The sequence below is a fragment of the Coffea arabica genome, chromosome 2c, assembly GCF_036785885.1.
Source record: "Coffea arabica cultivar ET-39 chromosome 2c, Coffea Arabica ET-39 HiFi, whole genome shotgun sequence".
In the NCBI taxonomy this organism is placed as follows: Eukaryota; Viridiplantae; Streptophyta; class Magnoliopsida; order Gentianales; family Rubiaceae; genus Coffea; species Coffea arabica.
The window spans coordinates 21,381,144-21,405,962 of NC_092312.1; the positions used below are offsets into that span (position 1 = coordinate 21,381,144).

The 24,819-nt window shown below is 35.9% G+C and overlaps 3 protein-coding genes across 5 annotated transcripts; 2 read left to right on the plus strand and 1 right to left on the minus strand.

Moving 5' to 3' along the window:
• Nucleotides 1-18: 18 nt before the first annotated feature.
• LOC113731961 (F-box protein At3g07870) lies at nt 19-3,047 on the minus strand. 2 transcript variants are annotated; one of them, XM_027257513.2, is made up of 2 exons: nt 2,791-3,047; nt 19-1,706 (listed from the first exon to the last, which is right to left on the minus strand). In XM_027257513.2, exon 2 carries the CDS (start codon nt 1,682-1,684, stop codon nt 314-316), a length of 1,371 nt encoding a protein of 456 aa, XP_027113314.2. In that variant the 5' UTR covers nt 1,685-1,706; nt 2,791-3,047; the 3' UTR covers nt 19-313. The 2 variants fall into 2 exon arrangements, with proteins under 2 accessions (XP_027113314.2, XP_027113313.2); XM_027257512.2 differs by having other exon boundaries at nt 19-1,710; nt 2,791-3,042.
• Nucleotides 3,048-9,018: 5,971 nt separating this feature from the next.
• On the plus strand, nt 9,019-19,653 carry LOC140003690 (methionine S-methyltransferase-like). Of its 2 annotated transcripts, none has more exons than XM_072075232.1 (12): nt 9,019-9,413; nt 11,386-11,579; nt 11,742-11,948; nt 12,082-12,177; nt 13,046-13,234; nt 13,303-13,491; nt 13,596-13,832; nt 14,883-15,017; nt 15,625-15,945; nt 16,066-16,245; nt 17,456-18,421; nt 19,000-19,653. In XM_072075232.1, exons 1-12 carry the CDS (start codon nt 9,173-9,175, stop codon nt 19,297-19,299), a joined length of 3,255 nt encoding a protein of 1,084 aa, XP_071931333.1. In that variant the 5' UTR covers nt 9,019-9,172; the 3' UTR covers nt 19,300-19,653. The 2 variants fall into 2 exon arrangements, with proteins under 2 accessions (XP_071931333.1, XP_071931334.1); XM_072075233.1 differs by lacking the exon at nt 9,019-9,413 and adding an exon at nt 9,918-9,940.
• An 826-nt stretch (nt 19,654-20,479) lies between these two features.
• LOC113731964 (22.0 kDa class IV heat shock protein) lies at nt 20,480-21,581 on the plus strand. Its single transcript, XM_027257519.2, has one exon. It carries the CDS (start codon nt 20,808-20,810, stop codon nt 21,387-21,389), a length of 582 nt encoding a protein of 193 aa, XP_027113320.1. The 5' UTR covers nt 20,480-20,807; the 3' UTR covers nt 21,390-21,581.
• Nucleotides 21,582-24,819: the final 3,238 nt, after the last annotated feature.

The following is a 24,819-nucleotide window of genomic DNA, read 5'->3' on the forward strand; positions in this document are numbered from 1 at the left end:
TCACAAAACCAAGATAAATTACTTAAGATCTCATCATCGCTGTCATAAAATAAAATTTCTCAATAATTAATTATCAAATCAAATCTAATCTAATCTAATCTATAAAGAACTCCAAATTCACCACCCTCTTCTATTGGCTATATTACATACATTTTGCCAAGATGCCAATCTACCTTTGATGACCCGTTGATCGATCCTAATAAGAAACGGTAGCAAGCATTAGACCACTGATAGTGACGACTTTGAGCATATTGTCATGGAGATATTCTGAGTATTGATTTAATTCTTCAACCGAACCGGGGGATGAAGGACATCACATCACTGATATCTTTGCCGGCCTCGCCCTTCCCAGATATTTCACCTCCAAATTGTTGCCCTGTAATGCATGCTTGAGGGATATGAAACTCGGAGTGTGGACAACAACTTCGGTGACCCAGGGCTCCAGAACCTTAAAATCTTTGAAAGTTCCTGCTCGAGGACTGAATGAAACTACAGAATTGTCGGAGACGAGCCACAGATCCCCGTTGTTCAGGAATTTGATGGGGCGGTTCAAATGTTCCAAGCGCAAGCCAGAATAGAAATTTATGGTAATGCTGAAATCTTTCGTCCATGATTCCTTCACACCATAATCTTTCATTACCCAAGCCTCGAAAAGATTATCCTCGTAAACATAGCAAAGACAGAGACATCCTCCTAGTATGCCTACCGTAATCCAGGAGATTTTGTTGACATACGATTGACTAAAGTGACGCGGTGTTGGAAGATGCTTGAGGCATTCTTTCTCCAAATCCAGTGAACAGATTAAGTCAGAAGGTTTGCAACTAGTAGTAATCCAATGAAAACAGCCATTTAGAAGAGGATCAAATGATCCCTGAATCTTGGGACAAGGAACATTGTATATCTTTCTCCAGGACGTCGAGCCCAGTGTGTGTATCTCTACCATTACTTCGGTTTCAGGTGTGAATACTAAGGAACCAACAACATATGTTACACACATGAATCGAACAATCTTATACTGCCTAGTGCCTGGACAGAAGCCAAATCCGGAATGGTTCATGTATGTATAAGCCGGTGTTGATGAAGGCAGACAACCGGAAACCACATATTCGCCCAGAATAGGATTTAAAATGACATAAGCGTTTTGCAACGCATAATATAGACAAAGCAGCCCATTACACGATCCAACTATAACAGCTTCCCTTGCAGAAAAGTAGAAATCAGCATTCTGCGTAGTTAACGAACGACAGGGATGGGATGGACTGCCAGCACGACAAATGTCATGATGACAGGCCGTGCTACAAGGGGCACCTTTGGAGACCTCATCAATGTCGAGCAAATGGAAGCAAAGAAGCCCCTGCTGGAATATATTCTTCTGAAGAGCCAAGCTAACTGTGGTGAGAGAAGTCTTTGCTAGGTGCAGTTGGGCAAAATAAGGTTGTGCGAGGAGTTCAAGGAATGTTTTGCACACTAGTCTACAACAGCATATGCTCCTCAATGGAAGTCTGGAAAGTATATCATAAATTAGGTTGACAGGGAGTTCAAGTATAGGAAAATTTACAACGATGGTCACCGCTGCTGTTTCAAATTCCGACTGCTGTCCGTCAATCCAGTTCCAGCCACTCTTTTTTCCAGTACCAGGGAGCTGCTCGAGTCGCCTTTTCCTTTTCTTTCCAGTCAGGGCCATTCTCCAGATTTAAGACGTCTACCTACCTAGAGGGAGATATATTAGCCCAAATTAGTGCAAGGCCCTTGAGATTTCCAGAAAAGAAAGTATGAATTCAACCCATTGTCAATAACACTGGCAGCTCATTCTTGTTTGACAGCAAGCAGCCAATTGAACATATGTATTTCTATAGCATCAAAAAGATGAAGCTAGACTGACGGCCACCCAAATGCCCATATAATCAGAACAATAGAAATTCTCACGCAAACAAACTATATGCAAATACAAACGAGCCAGACTCCAACGAAAAACTTGAAAATTATCCAGTTCACAGAGGAGATAAGGACGCTAATGCAGCTATTTGTATACATCAAGGCAACACAAAACAGACGTGAGAAGCATGTAAAAAGCAATTAATTTGCACCATTTAATTAATTCTAAACTTAATAACAACAATCAAGTTTCTATACATAAATCTAAAAGAGAATTAAAATGCTGGAATTTAATCATTCACTTTAAACCCCAAGAGTATGTGGCAGTAAGTCCAAAGCTGATGTATATACTCCTGGAGTTTGACCGCCATAAAACAGGGCATGCATGCTTTAAATCTGGGCAGTTTGACCGCCATAAAATCATTGAGCTCTCTCTTCTCTTTTCTTTTCTTTTTTTCTTTTTTTCCTTTTTTTTTTTTTTTTTTGGTCCCTTCTTCTCAGTTTTAAACTTTTCCTAGTTATCAGCACCATGGGGAAAGCTCAAATACCAAGAATCAATAATCCCACAAACAAAATGATTAATCTTTACGATATTTACCCATGAACTACTGTTTCATTGGAATTCCCATTTCCCCCTCTATTTTCTGAAGCTTTCTTTCACCCTGCTGACATTTTAAACTAGTCTAACTTAATTTAAACCTTTCATTCCATGTCAGAGATTGTTGCATGCAACTCAAAATACCTCAAATATTCAAATCAGCTTCAGTTTTCACGTAGAAACACAAAATACGAGCAACCCAATTCAATTTCACAGCTTATTAGCTTCTACAAAAATTAAAAACCAAAATCACTGAGAATTCAAATGCCATGATCATTCTTTATCGATGAGAATGAAATTAAAGAAACAGAGGGTACCGATTGAAGCGTGAATCAATCAAAATTCGCAGAGACTATTCAACTGGAGAACAAACCCTTGTACCAAATTCTGCAATTGGAGAAAACTCACTTGTTTTTTTTTCTTTTTTGGGGATTTGAAAGGGGAGGTGAATTGGGATGAATTTTGGACAGAGTGCTGTGTGAATAAGCACCGAATAGCAGTTATAAAGAAGAGCGAAGGCACGAGGAAAGCCAGAGTACGAAACTATGAATTCCAGTTCTACACGGAACTCATACATTCCTGGGCCTCGTTTTGTAATTTCTTTAAAGGCCCCAAACGATTCTTTGAATCCAAACTGCTTGTTTCATTGGGTCCTAGAAATCAGCCTGGAAAGGTTCGGGCATGGATCATGGATGAGCCTAGGGTTTTTTTTTTTTTTTAAACGGTCCTAGTCCAAAGAGTTGAGAACTCTTGAACACTAATGATACCTGTATTCATCAAAACCTGTACCCTAACAGTGCGATAAATGTCTCCTCGAAAATATATAAACTAGACCACTCGTTGAAAGTAATGCTATGTGGCCACTTTCTGATACTCCCTCCGTCCCGTTTTATTAGTCTTGGTTTTTTTTTCACACAGATTAAGAAAGTGTAATTAATTTGGTTGGAAACATAAATTTAGATTAATAATTTCCTAAAATACCCTTATGCTAATCACGAATAGTGCATTGGAAAACCTCAATGTATTCAATGTAGTGAGTTAGTATTTAATAACAATGTATTAATAACAAGATATTTAATAAGGGTATTTTAGACAATTTGAAAGATTACTACATTCTTTAATGGGGAAGTGGACTACAATTTGGGACAGACGAAAAAAGAAAACAAAACTATAAAAGTGGGACGGAGGGAGTACAAAATTGTGACTATACAATTTGAAACTCCTAAAGGATGCTGCACAAATTACAATTATTACATCCAACAATTGTCCACAGATAGAAATTAAATTTCTTAATTTATATACAATATGAATTCAAATTTAAATTTAAAATCATACAAATGTAGCATGCGTTCATGTCTGTAGTTTTGTGTATGATCACGTGACACTTTTGGAACGCGTTGTGTATAATTACTATAATTTATTGTGCATTTCCTCCATTTTCAACCTTACATAAATGATAAAGGGAAAATCGTCCAAAACGTCCCTCACATTTTGTAAAATGACTTTTTTCATCCCTTACTTTTAAAAGTGCAATTTTATGTCCCTTACATATTCACATCGGTCAAATTTAGTCCCTGACTAGGTTTCCGATCATTTTTTGGCCGGAATCCATCACGTGCCTTGCACGTGATCATTTTTTAAGGGTAAATTATATTTTACATAATCTCATCTATAGTCCTCCATATTTTATAAAATAAATTTTTTCGTCCCTCACATTTTATAAAATGATTTTTTCATCCCTCATATTTCACAAAATGAATTTCTCCATCCTTCACATTTCAAAAAATGAATATTTTCATCCCTCACTAATTATGTATGTGAGGGAAACCTTAAAAAAAATGTGTGTGAATACATTTTGTTTAAACACAAGTATATGTCTCTATTTGATTTTGCTTAATAATCCGAATAGTATAAATATATGTACGTGTCTATTTGATTTCACTTAACAATACGAATACCATATATTATACGTGATCATTTGATTTCATCTGGTATTAGCTAGTAAATAATCTTGCATTCATTGTCAAGTTAGCCAATAAAGCTATTTTCGGTCAAAATACAATAAGAATATGCAAATTAAGATTCTATTGGTAAATATTAGTCATAATCATACAAAAAAAAAGAAAATAGCCCACAAGTTGAGCTCAATTACATACATGTGTTTATACTATTATTATTAAGCAAAATCAAATAGACATATATGTGTGTTTAAAAAAATGTATTCACACACATAATTAGTGAGAAATGAAAAATTCATTTTGTGAAATGTGAGAGATGAAGAAATTTATTTTGTGAAATGTGAGGGATGAAAAAAATCATTTGATAAAATGTGAGGGATGAAAAAATTTATTTTATAAAATGTGAAAAACTATAGATGAGATTATGTAAAATATAATTTACCCTTCAAAAATGATCATGTGCCTTGCACATGATGGATTCCGGCCAAAAAATGATCGGAAACCTAGTTAGGGACTAAATTTATCCGATGTGAATATGTAAGGGATATAAAATTACACTTTTAAAAGTGAGGGACGAAAAAAGTTATTTTACAAAATGTGAGGGACGTTTTGGACGATTTTCCCAATGATAAAACTATAGAAGATTATATAGTTATTTTGAAACCTTAAGAGAATCACCTGACATTATGCAAAAATCACAAGAGAAAACGCCACTATTTACTTACTTGTTGCAAAAATGATTGCAAGAAAACAAGTATATGTTAGGATATTCTTGCTCCAATAATGGCGGACAGGTAAAATATGTCTAACTTTTTTTGCAATTTTGTGTAACACATATTCAACATAAAAAAAAAATTAGCGCTTCTTTTTCTGTAACATTTTAGACTAATGATTCGTTGTGCATTCAAACCCATTATATTACATTAGTATTGGTTGAAAATACTGTGGGGGTGTTTGGAACCCAAGTTTTTGAGCAAGTTTGTTTGCTACTAGTTTTTATACAACTTTTGCTACAGGAACCCAAAAAATTCAGAAAAACTCACGTTTGTTCCCTTGTTAGTCTTTTAGCAAAACGATGTCGTTTTGCCGCATCTTCTTTTGAAACCCCACGATTTTGCCGAAAAAACACTGCTTGGACTGTTCCTCGTTTTTTCAACTCACAGAAGCGGTGCCCTGTACAGCAATTTACCCGGCTCACCTGCGCAATTTGGCCATTCGACGTGGAGGTGATCAGAGCTTGGAGAAGCGCCGGGAAACAACTGCAGCTCTGACCTGCAGAGTAGAGGCGCTTGATTGGAAGGTGAACGAAGGTTCGGCTTAGCTGATTCAGTCCCTCCGACAAACGGCTGTGCCAGTCCGAAAGCAAAAGACTGCCGTGCTTCCGTTTAGGAAAGTTCCCCTCAGCTAGTAGCATAGATTTGAGCCAGCCACGCTTCAATTTTTGGAACTGAAACCGCAGCAAGCCAGAAGCATTTTCTGGATTTTTTTTGTTGATTACTCCTTGTATATGGCGTGCTGCGGTCTTGGATTCTTTAAGGTTTTGGTATTAAATAAGCCAAAATTTGGAGAAAGGCTGCTGAGTCAATTGCCCTCCCCTCCGTTGATTTGTTATACTTGGTGTCAATTTCGGACAGAGTTGAAAGCTCCATGTTGATTAATTTGGGTAATGTGTTAATTAATTTTTTAACATTGATCTGTTAGAATTAATTTGAGTTAAGTTTTTAAAAAATTTGTACAGTAAATTTTTTTACAACTTCTACAGAGTGACCTGCAGTAAAGTTTTAGACAAATTTCTAAATAACTCAGGTTCCAAACGGGGTTATTGAACAAAATAGCGAGAATAATTAATCTGAGTCCATAGTTGTTGTTTGATTTCAAAATTACCTCGCAGTTCAGTTGGCGCCCAAAATTTTCAAGGACAAAACCATCACCGCACCTCGGGAAATGAGATCGAGATATGGGAGCTATAAATCTTTCAGCGCAATTGTTCGTGTTGCGCAGATTCCTGTACGAAAATATCCATAACTGAAAGTTCTCTTTTGTCTTCTCTGAACGAGAGACTATAGTAGTACTATTATAAGGGTATAATTTCAGAAATCTCCGTGATATTTTTAACTATTTCACTTAGCTCCATCCAAATTTTAAAATTTACACTTACATCCCTTGATTTGACGCTTTTATTACGAAACCTTAAAGTAGTGTCAAAAATTTAATGAATATTCTAAAATATCCTTGTCTTATAAGGTTTAATTTATTCTTCTAAACTCTTGTAAAGTAATTTGACATAATTACAAAAGGAATAATGAGTATCAAGTTTTTCGTGTCAATATTTGTTGTTTAATAATCAATTATAATAATAAATCTATTGCTATAAGAGGCTATTTTTTATAATGCTTCATTGGAGATATAGATCCTTTTTAAGATAGAGAATAAAATATTATCTTGATTTTTTTAAAGGTTTATCGACTAGTTCAGTGGCAGAACTACTGTAGTTTGATAGTGAATTTGGACCATTTGTTTTTAAGTTATTGTTGATTTTGATACAAAGAATAAAGGAGTTCAAAAGTTATCAAAAATGTTACTAGTTAAATGTTTAATCAGATAGATATTAGGGACAACATTAATTGATAGTTATTTCGAAATTTTAGATGAAATATAAGAGAAATTAATAAGAAGGAAAAAGGGAAAAAAAAGTTTATAAAACCCATACTTTTGTATAGGCATGGCATACAAGAGAGATTTATTAGAATGTTAAGGTTAGTGTTGTCATTTTAGACGAGCAAGGGTGATATGTGTAATTTTTGAAACCTTAGAAGTGTTAAGTGAAATTGTCAAAATCTCACGGGAGGTTTATGAAACTATCCCTAGTATAAAAACAAAGGTCCAGTATATGTCCTTTGTCTCCTTTTTTTTTTTTATCTATTTTAGTAGTGTAGAATTTAGCTGGCTGAAATCCCTTTGGCTTCTTCCAAAGCAAAGGATCTTTTCCAACTGCTCAAGCATTGACAATTACTTGTGTTCTCGCAATCTCCTTATCCATATCTACGTTTTTCACCTTAATTTCCATAATTTTTTATTGATTAGTTGTTTTCTTTTACCCTTCTTTTCACATTCTATTTTGGGTTTTTCTCTCTCTTTTTTTTTTTTGCTTTGGTTAATTGTACTGTGTTAATTGATGATGATGATTCAGTAATGATCAGATTCTTCAATATGAATTGCATGAATGGCCAACCCCATGCATGGTTTCAATCAATTGTATTCCGTGCACGTGCATATATGGTTTCGGCCAACTTTGTTTTGACAAGATGTTTTCGTGATTGTTAGAAAATTAGAGACTCAAATAAGATTAGAAAAATAGAGAGTTAGATGATTAACTAATCCTTTTTGCAACATATTAGTTTGACGAGTATAAATCATCTTTAACTCAAAACGACCCAGCATGCAATTTTAGAAAATATTACTCACTTTCATTGATTCATGAATCATTAATTGCTTTACTATACTAATAAGGAAAAAAGAATTAATAAGTGTGTTTGGATTGAAATGATTTAAAAAAAAAAAATAATTTGTTTCACAAATTCAAATCATCTTTTTTATCTCACATACATCACATCACAAAAAGTACTACAGTAATTATCTCAAATAAACTAGTATTTCCCCCACTAACAAAATTTTTTTTTTCTGTCCTAATTTTTTAATAGCGATATTATTTATATATAAAAAAAAGAACTTCCTAAATACATTTTCTCATGAGCTAATACTTAGAATTCAATGTACCCTAAATAAACAAATAAAATTATTATAGACTATTTATTTTATTTTGTCTCGAGATGATATACATGGATTGTTGCCATTCCATTCTATATTCCCTCTCACCTTCCATACTCCAATTAAATAAACTGCACTCCATATACAATTATTTTTTCTCCAGTGGACCGTAAGGTGATTGCTCACTAGATATTTCCTTAACAACCAAATATCATAAAAAATCTCCAGAGTCTAGACTTTTTGTTCCTCTCACTAACTTCAAGTTCCACGTTGGGATTCATACTAGCCTATAAGAAATAATAAAAGGTCGGTCGGTCACCTTTACACCCAAAAAGTCAAATATCCGGAAATTAATTTATTCATTCCCCGCCCCTAATTCGTTTGGGAGTGAAAGATTTGGATAGAAAAGAAAGGGAAAGAAGAGAAAGTTTACTTTTACTTCATTTGTTAGTTTTAAGTTGGAAAGAAAAGAAAAGAAATGAAATGAAAAGATGAATAGTTAAAAAATTGCTTCCTCCCAAATCGGAAAGAAATGGGAAGAAAGTTTGGAGAAAGCTTGATATTTTTTTTAAAATGCCTATTTTATCCTTAAAAAGGTTCTGAATAAATATTTAATGACTTCTATGTCCAAAATCATTCCACTAATTCTCAAAACTCCCAAACAACATAACAATCTCTTCCCTTCTCTTCTCTTCTTTCATAACTTAAGCTTTCCCTTCTTTTCTTTTCTATCCTAAACTCCCAAACTAAGCCTAAAACTAAACAGGAAATATGTATCCTCCGTACCTTTTTCTTTTTCATTTTTTCACTTTATTTCATTATTATTTGCGCCTCTTCGCTTTCCTTTTCTAGTAGCAGCACTACAACTACAAGTAGTTATTCGTTCCTCACTCTTCTTCAGCGCGCGCACACACACACACACCCCCCAGTCAGTGAGACATTTGACCGAACGGGCGGCGCCTTGGAAAGCGCAATGGCAATGGCGAGTAAGAAATCCATGGATGAGTTCCTTAATCAGTGCGAGCAGTCAGGTGACGCCGCCTACAGAGCTTTCCGATCACTTCTGGAGCGGCTGGAGGATCCTGAAACCCGGAAAGATGCTCGGATTTTCTTGTCGGATCTCCACAAACGGTTCGACAGTAAAGAAGCGGCTGAGAAATGTCTCCAGAGTTACCATTTCCGGATTGAAGATATTTATCTTGAACAATCTGAAGGTCGTTCCCCATTTCCATATACAATCCCGTATTTGATAGCATTCCGTGTTTTTCATGTTAATGACAAGCTTTTTTTAATTATTATTTTGGAAAGTAATGAAGGAAATGCGATATCCATTCATAAAAATTGAGAAATGAACTTTGTAGGTGTGACGGCGACTGAGTTTATTGGCCAGGCGTGATGACGTGGTGTTCAACTTTTTCTGGATGATGTATAGTTTAACATCATAACGTAGTCGCTAGCTTGATTGTATGGTAGCTTCTTTTTTTATTTTATTTTTTTTTTGCCCTGGGGGGGGGGGGGAGGGAGCAGGTGAGGTTTTTTTTTGGGGAGCGGGCTGGGGTTCTTACTCTAAAGGATTGGTTATGATTTGATTGTTTACAGGATGTAGTGGGTTTTTTTTTTTTTTTTTGTGGGGGTTGGGGGTTGGGGGTGGACTTGGGGTTCTTAACTCTAAAGGATTGGTTGTGATTTGATTGTTTACAGGATGTGGTGGTTGAATTGTTATGTCGGAGTAAAAGACAAAGTAAGCATTGATCTTAAGCTAAATCGCTGTATACACTGATTTAAAGGCTATTGACCCTTCCTTTTTGGAATATCGATAAAAGTACCCAGCCTGATATTAACTGCTCATATATACCAAAAACAGAATAAAAGAAAAAAAAAAGACTCCAATTCTGCTTGGATGCTATTATGCTACTCCATTTTGTTCTGGCCAGCTGTTGTTTTATTCAGAAAGTAACAGAGTCGCACAGTTCCCAAATTGTGCAGCCCCCAGAAGTGATTTATTTAGAGCCTTTTTTTTTCTTTTGAAAATTACAAAGGGTAACAAGTTAATTATCTGCTTGGCAGAACTAGGGAGAAGAAGAGTTAAAAAATAATTTACATTTATCTAGATTGCAATTATAATGGTTTTGTCACATGGATAATGCTTCTTAGACGAGTCTCAGCCTTCTGGATTAGAACATCTAAGCTACACCTGTTTAAGGAAGATCATGCTTTTTTTTTTCCCACACTGCATTCATCTTGCTTTCCATGAATCTTTACATTCTGTTTTTTATGGTTTATCTAAGATATTTCGGTGGCTTCAATTTGCACAACCCTGGTTTTATTGACATTGGTTCCCTCATAAATAAAAGACACCAAAAGGATGCCACAAAGGCCTTTTAAGATAAGAAAATGCTAAAACACTAGTTCAGGTCCATGGTCCTTTCTAATTATTGTAATATATTTTGGTTCATTTAGTAGGAGGGGTAAGAGATGATCAGCAAGAAGGGAAGTATTGGAAATTTGATATGCTAGCCTTACCAAATGAATTCCAACTGCCCTTCTTATTTTTACCAGAACAAGGAAGCAATCACAGGATAATAAGAAGAAAGGTGCAGAATACATTCTGGGTGGGTAAAATCATAGAGAAAGATAGTTAGCTGAAGTTTAAGCCACTGAAGCCTTTGATGTGTGGTGCAGTGGCATGAGTTTTGTCTTGAGCAGGATAACAGGTCCTGAGAAGGTTTTGCACAGTTCATCTTATTGGGCTTGTTGTAGTATAGAACTTTGCACATCAAATTGGACATCTTTTTAGACAGGAATAATTTAACATGTGCTGCTTAAGTCAAGTTATATGATTTACATTTCAAACTTCAATTAATCATGTTATTGGGTCAAATAAGAAGAACTCATTCTACATTTTTGTGCATTGTATTCACCTTTCATGTTTTGCCTTAGAATATGTGTGCCAAAAGCTATACACATATAAAAGTTGTGCATGCTTTTTTTTTGGTCTACAAAGAATTTTTCCTCAAAATTCATTAAGCAATTCCTGGTCAAGGTCAAGCTTTTAGGACAAGGCTTATTACACTGAGGAATATAATCCTTTGACTTCATTCTGAAACATAGGAAACCAGCAATTGAATTGATAAAAATGCCTTTAAATACATATGCTGGATGAAACAATTATTTTCTCTGCTGCAGGTTTCCAGGTGAGAAAGAAGCTGACAATGATGGTCATACCCAGTATCTTTATCCCAGAGGATTGGTCCTTTACTTTTTATGAGGGGCTGAACAGGCATCCTGACTCCATCTTCAAAGACAGGACAGTAGCTGAGCTTGGTTGTGGAAATGGATGGATATCCATAGCTATTGCTGAGAAGTGGTCACCTTTGAAGGTCTGTGGTTCTTCTTTCTTAAATGAATATGAACCATCACATCAGGGAATGACATAAAATACAAATACTAGTGGCATGTGTTTACTTATCTTTGATGGCTCCTAGAGTCAATCATTTTGATCAAATTTAGTTTCACAATGTTTCTAAATTACATTTTTACAGGTATATGGTCTTGATATAAATCCAAGGGCAGTAAAAGTGGCTTGGATAAATCTTTATCTAAATGCATTGGATGACAACGGCGAACCAATTTACGATGAGGAGAATAAAACTCTGCTTGATAGGGTAGAATTTTATGAATCTGACTTGCTGTCTTACTGCAAAGATCATAAGATAGAGCTGGAAAGAATTGTTGGGTGCATACCACAGGTACATTCCTTTACTGTGAGTTGCTTTGAAGTCTTCAAAACTGATAATGTTTGAATCATTGTGTTGCTTTGCATCATTTTAGAAGTTGAGTGCAAAACGTATAATTCTCTTTCTCTTTTGGTTTCTGATGCAGATTCTTAACCCTAATCCAGATGCTATGTCCAAGATGATTACTGAATATGCAAGTGAAGAATTTCTGTATTCATTGAGCAACTATTGTGCACTACAGGTTGGTATGAAAACCCGAGTTGGTGGATATTTGATTTCATTCCCTGGCATGTGATTTGGAGAGTTCAAGCTTAGATAGTTGTCCAGTGGTGCTTATGGATTGTTCTGCTTGTTCTAATGTTATCTTGAAAATAGTAATCTTAGGAATACTCATGAGATCTTTCAGTCCTTAAGCATTTTGTCTGTCTTGGGGGATCAAGGAAAATGTGGTAGTTCTTCAATCTATTCAGGAGTTCTTAAGTTGTTAGCCTTTTGATTTGGGCATGGGTTCACTCGAGATTCATCTTGTATTCCTCTGTTTTTGACATAAATTCTATTTTGAGAATTTGTGACTGAATTGCTAACATGTTAAAGTGGTCAGATTAGATAAATAGCTAGGCAGAACAATTTTGCTTTCCTTTTTTTCCTTTTTTTGAAGTATCATAACCTTGTCTGGTTAATTTGGATAGCTCCTGTATAGTTTGAATTACGAGTTTGGAGTGATTTCTGCTCCTCTAAGCTTATATTTTTGGAGATGTGTCTGATTGCAAGTTATATTAGATATCTTGGTTCCATTTTATCTGCTAGATGTCCTATCTCCAGATGAATCAGATATAAGATTGATATTTTGTTCTTCTGTTCAATCAGAGAACTGTACCAGAAACCATTTCTATCAAACTTCACTAATGCAATTTTAATCCCTATATTACAACAGTTATTTAGAAGTTTTAATGATGTGCTTAGGCTTTAATGTACTCTTTATCTTATTTTTTGACACTATACTACTAGTTCTCGCAGGGCTGCTATGACAAATAATGTGTAGTTTGTTCTTCTGGTCTGGAGAAAGTTGCTACTCTGATTTTCTTAAAACAGTTTTTGCTCGTCCTTAGGGTTTTGTGGAAGATCAGTTTGGTTTGGGGCTGATTGCAAGGGCAGTTGAAGAAGGAATTGATGTCATAAAACCTATGGGGATTATGATTTTCAATATGGGAGGTCGTCCTGGACATGCTGTTTGTAAGCGCTTATTTGAGCGCCGTGGTCTCTGTGTTACCAAGCTTTGGCAAACGAAAATTCTTCAGGTATGTACCTTTTCCTGTCAAGCATGATACTGAGGAAATTGCACACCTTTTGAAGCCTTTCTCTGCAGGCTGCTGACACAGATATATCAGCTTTAGTTGAAATTGAAAAGAATAGTCCGCATCGATTTGAATTTTTCATGGGCCTTGGTGGCGATCAGCCAATTTGTGCTAGAACTGCATGGGCCTATGGAAAAGCTGGTGGTCGTATTTCACATGCATTATCAGTCTATAGTTGTCAACTCCGTCAACCAAGTCAGGTATTACATTGTACTGTAGAAGTTCAATATCTAATGCATCAAGCTGATAGGCCAGTTTATGTGTTAGCATAAATAAAGGGATGCTGATTTAGCTAATCTGACAGGTAAAAAAGATCTTTGAGTTTCTCAAAAATGGGTTCCATGACATCAGCAACTCCTTAGATTTGTCCTTTGAAGATGATTCTGTTGCAGATGAGAAAATTCCCTTCCTAGCTTACCTTGCTAGTGTTCTTAAAGAGAACTCATTTTTGCCTTATGAGCCACCAGCAGGAAGCAAACAGTTCCGAAGTCTCATTGCGGGGTTTATGAAAACCTACCATCATATTCCACTCAGTGCTGATGTAAGGAAACATTCTACTGAAGATTTTTATTTGTATGTGATATACAAAATTTCTTTTTCATCCTTAAAAATTTTTTTCCTACAATAAATAGACTGAACTCCTTTGACTGCTGAATTTCATTGCAATGTGCATGGGTCCCGGTTCTAGACCTAGTTAAGATAAGAGCAAGAGAGATCCTTTGTGGCATAAACCTACGGAAAGTTTCACTTTTATGAAGAATAATCATCATATACATGAATTTGAAAAGATATCTGTGGCTGCAAATGTACATCTACCTTTGAAATACATGTTTGACTGAAGACATGTTATGAATCTGGTAGATCGATAAGCAGAGGTCTTCCGTTTAAGTATCAGACCCAGTTAAATAAGAGAATAACAGATGCATATGATAAAACTTCTTTCTATGTAAAACTTTATTCTTGTACTACTATACCCTAAGTCTGTGGTAATGATAACTTGATAAAACATAGTCAAGCTCAGAATTATGTTCAATGCTGATTATTTAATAATGGACGTACTCTCTTGACTTGGTTACTTCTAGTATACTGTTTTATTATTCCGGAAATGAGTGTGAGTTTTTTTAGGGAAAGAGAAGTTATCAGATCATTTACCACACAATAATTTGTTTTTGACTAGGCATTATCACTCAAAAGGAAGCATGTCTCTAGAACAATAAACTAGCCAAACCCCAAGAAGGTGGTTTTTATCGACGACAACTATAGGGATTCTTTATACTAATGTATTACAGGTCTTTAACTTCTCCATTCTTGCTCAATTAGCTATATCCTCATTCACCTTGCCCAATTTCTATCCTAATTTATGTGTTGGGCATGTTGTTTTCACCTGAATCTGACTACCTTTAGAAGCGTCACTTTTCTGAACTGCCATGTGTTTCTTCTGCTAAAATTGTGCAAGCATGCTTACAGTTCTTGGTGTTTCTTGCCTATCAGCAATAGCTTATGTTAAAAGTTTATTCTGCAAGAATCTTATTTGCCATTTCATGTAAAATAATGTGCATTTTCTAATCTGATTTTCTCAATTGCATTTTAGAATGTTGTTGTATTTCCTTCAAGGACTGTGGCAATTGAGAATGTTCTTCGATTGTTCTCACCTCGTCTTGCCATTGTGGATGAACATCTGACGCGAAACCTGCCTAGGCAATGGTTAACATCATTGAAAGTTGAGGTATGGTTTCGTTGACAATACACTTGCATATGATCACCTTGATTATTTAGGCTGTCATCTGGACTTGAATTGATCATGATTGGATTTAGGCAATGGAGCTATTATTTTAAGTTTGAATCTAGTACCTGACTAGAGATTTTACAAACTAAATATGACAGATTATAAAATTAGATTCAATAATTATTGGCATTTTCCAAGAAATCTACTAGACATGTCTAGTAACACATGGCTTTGGTTAGCTTACTTTACGTTTTGCTAGAATTCTTTTCCCTGACGCATATCTAAAGTAAAGGAAACATGAGGTCCTCTCTCTTCCTCCCCCTCTCTTTTTCCCCCCATCTTTTTCTCCTTCTCTGCAGTCTCTGATGCTATAGGCATGAAGGATTATTGTAATACATTATGGAAGCTATGTTGCCATTATGTAAATAAAGAAGTGTTTGCTGACAAATATGGTTGACAATTCTTTGAGTTGGCAATCTTTCCTTTTATTGCGTACTGTGTCCTTGATACTTTGGCTAGTGGGAAGCAGAGCAGTTTAGTCCCAGTTGGATTCAAAATCTCTTGTTGGGCTCTTCTATTAACTTGCCAGGTATTTGGCTCTTTGCAGACTGCAGAAACCTGTAAGAACTCGGAGGAGGTGATCACTGTGATTGAAGCTCCTCGCCAGTCGGATTTGATGGTAGAGTTAATAAAGAAATTGAAGCCCCAGGTGGTAGTCACTGGCATAGCTGAATTTGAGTCTGTTACTAGTTCTGCCTTTGAACACCTTTTGGATGCTACTAGAGAAACTGGATCTCGTCTTTTTATAGACATATCAGACCACTTTGAGCTATCTAGCCTCCCTAGTTCCAATGGGGTCATAAAGTATCTTGCTGGATCTCCTCTTCCTTCACATGCAGCAATTGTTTGTGGCCTATTGAAAAACCGGGTGTGCATGTCATTCTTTTATGTATTTTATCATCTTCCAGAGAATTGACCTGTCTAGTGCCTCGACGGATTGCAAGATCCACTATTTTTCTCTAATATCCGACCATATAATTTGTTCCAGGTTTATTCTGATCTTGAAGTCGCTTTTGTGATATCAGAAGAAGAAACAGTTCTTAAAGCATTGTCCAAGACTCTGGAACTTTTACAAGGGAGTACTGCACTAATTAGTCAATACTATTACGGCTGCCTCTTCCATGAGCTTCTAGCATTTCAGCTTGCAGATAGACATCCTGCAGTAGAGGTTAGTGAATGATCTCTACTTGCCTTCCTTCTGCTTGTTCAAGAGTGTTTTCCTGTGGGGTTCTCCGAATTTAAGGCTTGACAAGGTTATAAGCATTATGAACCCACTTGTCTCCCCTTTTTGGCCAATGCAACTGTCTAGATTCTACCTTGTTTGTTGATAGTTGGCTTTGGCATAAGAAAATGCCATTTGATTGGAGGAAAATATTTTAGCTAAAAATATTATAGTGGTACTACTGTGGAATTGCCGTTTATTTCATGTTGCTTTTTAAATATATATACATGCATGTGTATATATATATTGTGTATATATATATGTATTGTGTATATATATATATACAAATGAAGAAAAGACATGCCTGATATGGATATAAACATAACCCTCAAATATGTATAAATTGCTAGTGACATTTAGTTCCTTTAAGCATTTATGGTTTTCCTACTCATCTTTTATGTGTAATCTTTTGTATGTGCACATGTGTGCATCACTAGAATGTTAGGTGTAAGAAATGTACAACGATGCAAAACCTTGATACTTGTTTATTTCTTCTCTCGTCTTTCTGCCAGATAATGTGTTTACATACTCCATCTACCCAGATGGAGCAGTTTGCTGAAAAGAATTTGTCTTTATTTAGGTGACATCTGTTAAAAGCTGAACATGAAATGGAACTTTTTTACCCTTCTTTTTTTTTTGTTTTTGGGTTTTTGTGTTTCTTATTGTTCATCCATTCCATATTTGTTTATGGATGTCCAAAAAGTGCATAATATGAAATTATAATCCCAGTTTTACCTGATTTGGTTGCACAGTGTTATATCAAAACTTCTAATATGTAGTTTGTCTATTATTTATTAATGGGAATTGCTTCCCTGTTTAATATAGATATGGGTTGAAAATCATATGATGCTCTGACGGTTTACCAATATCCCTTTGTTGATTACTTGTATGAATCCATAATTTCAGTTTTACCTGATTTGATTGTACCCTTGGGTACTTCAGAACTTCTTAAAATGCTCTGTCTATCATTTATTCGTGGGAAGTCGGAATTACTTGCCTGTCTATTATAGAATTTGGGTTAAAAATTGTATGATGCTCTGAATGTTTACCAATATCCCCTTGTTGATTATTTGTGGCATTGGAATTCCTAAGCAAAGCTTTCCAGAACACTTGAGGTATGTCTACTAATCAATTGACCCTGTACACTTGATTTTAGAGAGGAGCTCAAAAGGGGAAAGCAAGTGAGATGATTGGCTTTTCAAGTGCGGCGATATCTGTCCTTGATCACGCTGAGTTGTCTATCACTGAAACAGACAACTCTTCTTTGATCCACATGGACGTGGATCAAAGCTTTTTGCCAATTCCAACTGCAGTAAAGGCTGCTATCTTCGGGAGTTTCTCAAGACAGAACATTGTAGAGTCAGAGACTGAGGTAACAAGGGGGGTAACTCAATTTGTTGGCAGCAGTTATGGTTTCCCAACAGATGGCAGCACAGAGTTTTTGTATGCTGACCGTCCTCTAGCTCTTTTCAATAAGTTGGTCCTTTGCTGCCTTCAAGAAGGTGGAACCTTGTGCTTCCCAGTTGGATCAAACGGGAATTATGTCGCTGCTGCAAAGTTCTTGAGAGCAAATATTCTAAATATCCCAACCAGTTCTGAAGTAGGCTATAAATTGACAGAAAATACTCTTGCTAGAGTGTTTGAGACTGTGAATAAACCTTGGATCTATATTTCTGGACCAACTATCAATCCCACTGGATTACTTTATAGTAATGGAGAGATGAAAGATATATTATCAGTCTGTGCAAAGTTTGGGGCTAGGGTGATAATTGATACATCATTTTCGGGTGTCGAATATAACGATGGCTGGGGTGGCTGGGAATTGAAGTCTACTTTAGCAGCACTAACTTCATCTGCCAAACCATCTTTTTGTGTTTCATTGCTGGGGGGATTGTTTCTGAAGATGCTTACTGGAGGACTGAATTTTGGTTTTCTACTTCTGAATCAGCCTTCTTTGATTGATGCTTTTAATAGCTTTCCTGGGTTAAGCAAACCACACAGTACTATTAAATACGCTGTCAAGAAGTTGTTGGATCTCAGAGAGCAAACAGGAGGAAGCCTACTGAATTGTGTTGGTGGGCAGGAAAAGGTTATGGAAACCAGATATAAGCGCTTCAAAGAGGTAAATATTTCTGTTAAATAAGATCTTCCACTGATTCCATGATTCTTTTGAAATGGTTCCAGTACTCGCCTTTATTGTTTAATTTGACTCTGAATTTCTTATGATTTCTTTGGCCCTAATTGTTCAGCTTCCAAAGTAAGATAGCATCAAATGCATTGTCACCTATCATTTGTGAAAATGCATATCCAGCAACAATAGATTGCATGATGATCTTGAATTTAGTTGTATACCTACCGCTGTGCCATTGACTCTGACAAAATTTACTATTAGTAATGTGGTACACAATTTGTTCAAAAAGGCCAATCACTTTCATTGTTTCAAAAAATGGTGCAGGGTAAATTTAGGTAGAAAAATGTTTACAGATGGAATGACCATCAATTGTAAACTATTCTATAGCCTGTCTCCACTACTTTTTGAGTTTTTTTCCGTCGGACTTTGACTATTTTTAGACACAGTATGTCTAGTTTGTAAGGTCCATGTTTTCCATATGCTGAACTTCTATTATTTGCTTTGTAGTTTCAATGTTATATGAACCATGACTTGATGCTAATTTCTTTTGATTGTGATAAATTTATCAGACCCTTCAAAATTGTGGTTGGGAGGTACTAGAAGCTCATGCAGGTCTTTCTATGGTAGCAAAGCCATCTGCCTATCTTGGTAAATCCATCAAGGTCAGTGAAAATTCAGCTGCCTGGGAAGCCAAGCTTGATGACTCAAATATTAGAGAAGCTATGCTTAGGAGCACTGGTTTGTGCATTAATAGTGCTTCTTGGACGGGAATTCCTGGTTATTGTCGGTTCACAATTGCCTTGGAAGATGGTGAATTTGAGCGCGCATTGAACTGCATTATCAAATTCCAAAAAGCTTTTGGTAATTGAGATGCATACAATCTTGCCATTCCTTCTTAACATTTTCACAACTTGGTGGCTGTGAAGCTTTGAGATAAAAATATGCTCTTAATACACGTCTCGCTGTTTCTTTCTCCTTTTCTTTATCCGTCATGCGCATGTTTCTAGATTGTTCCCATGGTTATGAAGTTGGGCTCGCTGGATGACAATATTTTGTCTCGAACATAATGATTCATCTCCATTATGATTCTGCCCCAGTCTTGATTTCTTTGTAAAGACACAATCTCGTGTTTCTGCTGGATAAGAAACTTAAGCGAACCAATTTTGCGAGGTGATGCTACAAAAGTTTTATCGAAGAGAGATTCCATCCATGGTTATCTTGAATTGAATTGGGTTATTTCCAGAAATATTGCATGTCCTCATTGTGCGTGTCAAATACCTCTCTAGCTATTTATTGTACAACTTGCTTAATCTTTACCCAGAAGACACGTTTTTAAGATAAACTTTTGTTGCTATTACAGACATTATTCCGTGGGAAAATGCCCATAATTGGCCAATACAGTACTTGGTGCATCACCAACTTTCTTTTTTTTTGTTTTTTTTTCTTTACTACACGTGGAAGACGTTGAATTTAAAATCTTCCTCTCACCTTATCGTTCAATTCAACTTTTCTTTCACATGCATTTATAATTTTTTTTAATCTTTTTTTGGTATTAAGTGAGGTCTGAAACTTTTTATTTACACTTTCTCTATTTGTATCACCATATTATCTAATCTATAATTCTTTCTGCATGTGTATTAATAATTTGCTTAATCTTTACCCTGTAGACACTTTCTTTTTGAGACAAACTTTCATTGCAAGTACAGACATTTATTTCCTTTGGAAAATGCCTATAATTGACCAATATAGTAGAAATGTATTGACAATAATCTATATCTACGCAAACTGCAATCGAGAAAAGTTAAATCATATACGCGAAAAAAGTTATTCATATATTCGAGGTAAATTATGTATGACCTGTAGGGTATCACATCGCAGTACTTCGCCATATCATACTGAGTATATTCGATGTATGTGCACGTGCGTAATGGAAGAAATTACACAGAAACTGTAGGGATCAACAGCAGTGAATTGTCGAATTTTACTCATAACAGCTGTTCTTTGATCCGAAGGTTCCAGATAATTATTTAAGTGTTACTGTACCATATCTTCCTCATCCCTCCAGAAACTTGTAGAACGGACCAGACTTCACTACCACAACCCGCTGAACCCCCGGGATCCCAAAGCACCACAAGTGATGCAGAATCCTCCAGAACCACCTTCAAACTTTTTCCTCGTCACCTATATATTAACACCAATTCCAGCGAAGTGTGAAATATCCTAAAACATTCTCTATCAATCAAACGTTCATACTTGGTTACAGCGGCCCTCCTTATCATTCTCACTCTTAGCTAATTCCCACGACCATTCCCCTGATTCCATTTTCCAGCTGCGAGGCTACTCATTCAGTCGCTCGTACTAACTATCAAATCAAGAAATGGTTAAGGCTACGAGGTTCGTCTTCATGAGCTTGCTGGTTTTAGCAGCAGTTGCAGCCCTTTTACCTGAGCAAGCCGAGGCATTGATGCCCTACTCTCCCCGTTCCTTCTGGGACATGATGCTTCCAAACGAAGACCCTTTTAGAATCTTGGAGCACAGCCCTTTAACGGTCCCCAAAGGGGTGGAGACGCTGGCCTTGGCACGCGCTGACTGGAAGGAGACGGCGAAGGAGCACGTGATCTCGCTAGACGTTCCAGGGATTAAGAAGGAGGAGGTCAAGATTGAGGTGGAAGACAACAGGGTTTTGAGGGTGAGCGGAGAGAGGAAAACTGAAGAGGAAGTTGAAGGGGATACATGGCACAGGGCTGAGAGGACTGTTGGCAAGTTCTGGAGGCAGTTTAGGCTGCCTGGCAATGCTGACTTGGATAAGGTGCAAGCCCATCTTGAAAATGGGGTGCTGGAAATTGTTGTGCCAAAGTTGGCTGGGGAGAAAAAGAAGCAGCCTAAGGTGATCAGTATCGCTGAGGAAGCCGGGAGCAATACGGGCGTGGATGTCAAGGCCCAAAGGGATGAGATGTAATCATGTCAGCGCCAAAAATATCATAGTCACTGGCGTTTCGTGAACTTGCTGGTTTCTGGTTGCCTTCGAGTGGTCTCGGGTTATCAACTGGAAAGCTGAATAGTAGATCGCGTAATTGGGTGTTTGTATGTTGAAAATGTAACGTGTTTGTAATTTACCGATCATGAAATAAAGTTAGTAGCTTTACGCTAATCTCATCATGGTGTTTTTGAATTTCTTTGCTGTGGATGGATGAAGATTTTGATGCTGCTATACGATCTCCATTCATGTTCTTTACCTTCCTTGATCCCCACCCCCCAACACCCAAAAAAAAAAAACCAGATGAGTGCACTGTCATGTTGGAAGGGTGCATTGCACGTTTATGTGAATTTTTTAAAGAAGTGATAAATGGTAAAAGATAAGGGTTGAATTCTTGACATTTCACTCTACCAAGTTTTAAGGATTTGGTGATGGTCCGCGTGATTTTTTTACTCGTCTCTTGAACTTATCAAAATATTATATTGATCACCTTTAATTATGAAGTTAGTGTTTATCAAGCTTTTGTTTCTCTTTTCTCAGGGTTTGTTAACTTGAGCTTTTGCACAAAATTTTTGAAAATAAACAAATAACTAGTTTTGTATCCATTCGTTGAATGGAAATTGTCTAAAAATAATAAATTATTTAGTGTAGTTTATAAAAATATTTTCATAAAATACAAAACTTATTGTATAATCTATTATAACCTTTCTTAAATACATTGTTATTAAAAAATAGTCTTATAATGTAAATTTAAATATCTAATTCAGTGATTAATAATTCGAAATGAAAAAAAAATTGACAATATGATGACATTCAAAAACTTGAAAATAGGGAAGATCAAATCTTGGCTGATCTTCTGTAAACAAAAGAATGGTCAACCCGTTACCAAAACATCAATTTTGGTACTTAATATAAATGGCTTAAAGGTTAATGTGAAAAGAAAAGAAGTCGAATGAAATATTAATAAACGATAATAATTCAGAATCAATCAAGTCACAGGAACATAGCAACCTTCTAAATCTGTTCATGGCTAATAGAAACCAAAACGAAAACATAAGATGTATTTTGCTATTAAGTCAAAAACATAAAAACTCTAAATAGTCTGATGTATATTGCATGACGTGAACTGTTGTATGACAATGAACTTGATGCCTTGCCATTTATATAATCAATGACACCTTCTTGTTCTTTAGAAGCTTTCTATAAAAAACAAATTGAAAACTGCACAAAATTTTTTTAATTCCAAAAACCCAGAAAATAAAAAAAACTAATACGTTGATGAAGACAATTAATAAATTGTCAAAGGCAATTAAAAAATCGTGTGAAAACACATAGTTTAAAAGATCACTTCTAAATCACTAACCAAAAAAACAATATATGTTCTACTTAAATTAAAGAGTGAATCCATAAATTGAAATAAAAAATTAATTACAAAAACCTTGCCAGAAATAAAAATCAAACTGTAACTTTTGAAGAGTTAGAAAATTCAAATTCAATGATCTAGTTATGAAAAAAGTGTAGGAAATTACAGACCACATATAGCGAGCATAAACAAAGTCCAAATGCGGTCCTTGCATTGAAGGGAATAAAAACGAAGTTCCAAATCCGATCCTTACATTGAAAAAAAAAATTTCCAGAAACATTGTGGAAAAGTGTAAATATCTGCACTGCTTGATAAAGTGATAAGTAATAGATCGATAACCATATATATGAGTAAAAATGTAGAGTATCTTCGATAGCGATAATCTGATAAAGATAATCTAATATTTGAATTGATATTTCGAATTTTTTGAGTTGAAGATGAGAGAGAGTTAAAAACATAATTCAAAATTATTTATACTAATCCGCTGGAAATTTAGGCTTGACGATTAGGGTTAATGGAAAAAAGGGTGAGAGAATGGAAGAGATAATTATGGAAGGATTATCTAGAATTGTAAAGTCAAGAGAAAAAAGAGAGATAGAATAGCGTAGGTTATTAGGGGGTTAACTCATAGAGCGCGTTGCACCTACTTGCTATGTCGATAAACCACGTAGGAAAGAGATAAACTAAAAAATAAGGATGAGAATAAGACTTTATTTTATATATATATATATGATTTATTAAGAATCCTATTAGGAAACTACTTGCCGTCTCGTTAAGTCACGTAGGAAGGAGAAAACATAAAGAGATAAGAATGAAAATACAACTTTATTATATATATATATATATGATTGCATTTTTATCGGGGATGCATTCGGTTATACAGGGGATGAAGCGCAAGTTTTTGATGAAGTTTAAATTCTTTCTTCCGTTTTTTTTTTTTTTTTGTTTAAGTAGCACATATCGCTATTGTCAATGGATAGGATCAGATCAACTAATTGATTGATTATATCTTGTTTTCACATTATCAATGCTAACACTTGGGGAAGCACTTCGAAACAGTCGCGTTTCAAGAAATGAGCAAACGGAAGTACGCTTCAAATCTAGTGTGGAAATGGATGGACAAATGAATTACATGCCATTAACATTTGAATTCAATGAGAAAAAAACATATTGAATTCGGGAACTCAAATTGAGTTAGTTGGCAGCCACAGAAACTCACCTGGGTTGATCTACAGAATTAAGAGAATTGAGAAATTCTATCTCAATTCGGATTAACTATTAAATATGTCAAGTAGTTGATTCGACATGAAATTCAGTACAATTGAGAAACTCCAACGTTCTAGTGTGGAAGGGCAATGAGAAAACGCATATGTACCCCGTGGATCAGGCATCTGTATCTAGTACCCAAGTCAAAAGGGGATGGTGGACTGATTTGTCCCAAAACCTTGATGCAGCCAGATAACAAGCTTTTTTTTTCTTTTTTTTTTGTCGGCTGGGAGGTATCCTGACTTGTTAGAATCACCCGGCCAGACTACTCCTCCCAAGCTATGAGAGCCCGTCCCAAGGATCACAGCAAGGAAGCATCCGGGAGTCGAACTTGAGACTTGCTCCTAAAGAGGAGACTACGGAAATCGTTTGAGCTATCCAAAGGTAGGGCTGTCAACGGGTCGGGTCCGGGTCGAAATTCATTATTCCGGACCCGGACCCGAATTATTGTACCGGAACCGGATCCGACCCGTTTACTCGACAGGTCTTTTATTCTATGTTCCAGATCCGGATCCGGCGGGTCCCGGATCCGGATCGGGTCTACCCGCACAAATTTAACAAAATTTATAATTTCTAATAAAAATAAGAAAAAAATATATTTGTAAACTAATTTCTAACTAATGCAAAGAAAAAACCAAATAAGAAAAGAAATCAAATTGACTTTACTCAAATACATCACCCTAATCAAATTATATTGATAAATATATATATTTTAAATTATTAATTCATTTATATCCGGATCCGGGTCTAATACGGGTCGGAATACTATATTCCGTATCCGAC

Excerpts from the sequence above, each read along its gene's own strand:
- LOC113731961 (XM_027257513.2), bottom strand. The coding sequence starts at position 1,684 with ATGGCCCTGACTGGAAAGAAAAGGAAAAGGCGACTCGAGCAGCTCCCT.
- LOC140003690 (XM_072075232.1), top strand. The coding sequence starts at position 9,173 with ATGGCAATGGCGAGTAAGAAATCCATGGATGAGTTCCTTAATCAGTGC. Across the intron at positions 11,949-12,081 it reads TTGTTGGGTGCATACCACAG|ATTCTTAACCCTAATCCAGA; the intron begins GTACATTCCTTT and ends TTTCTGATGCAG. Across the intron at positions 15,946-16,065 it reads GTGGCCTATTGAAAAACCGG|GTTTATTCTGATCTTGAAGT; the intron begins GTGTGCATGTCA and ends AATTTGTTCCAG.
- LOC113731964 (XM_027257519.2), top strand. The coding sequence starts at position 20,808 with ATGGTTAAGGCTACGAGGTTCGTCTTCATGAGCTTGCTGGTTTTAGCA.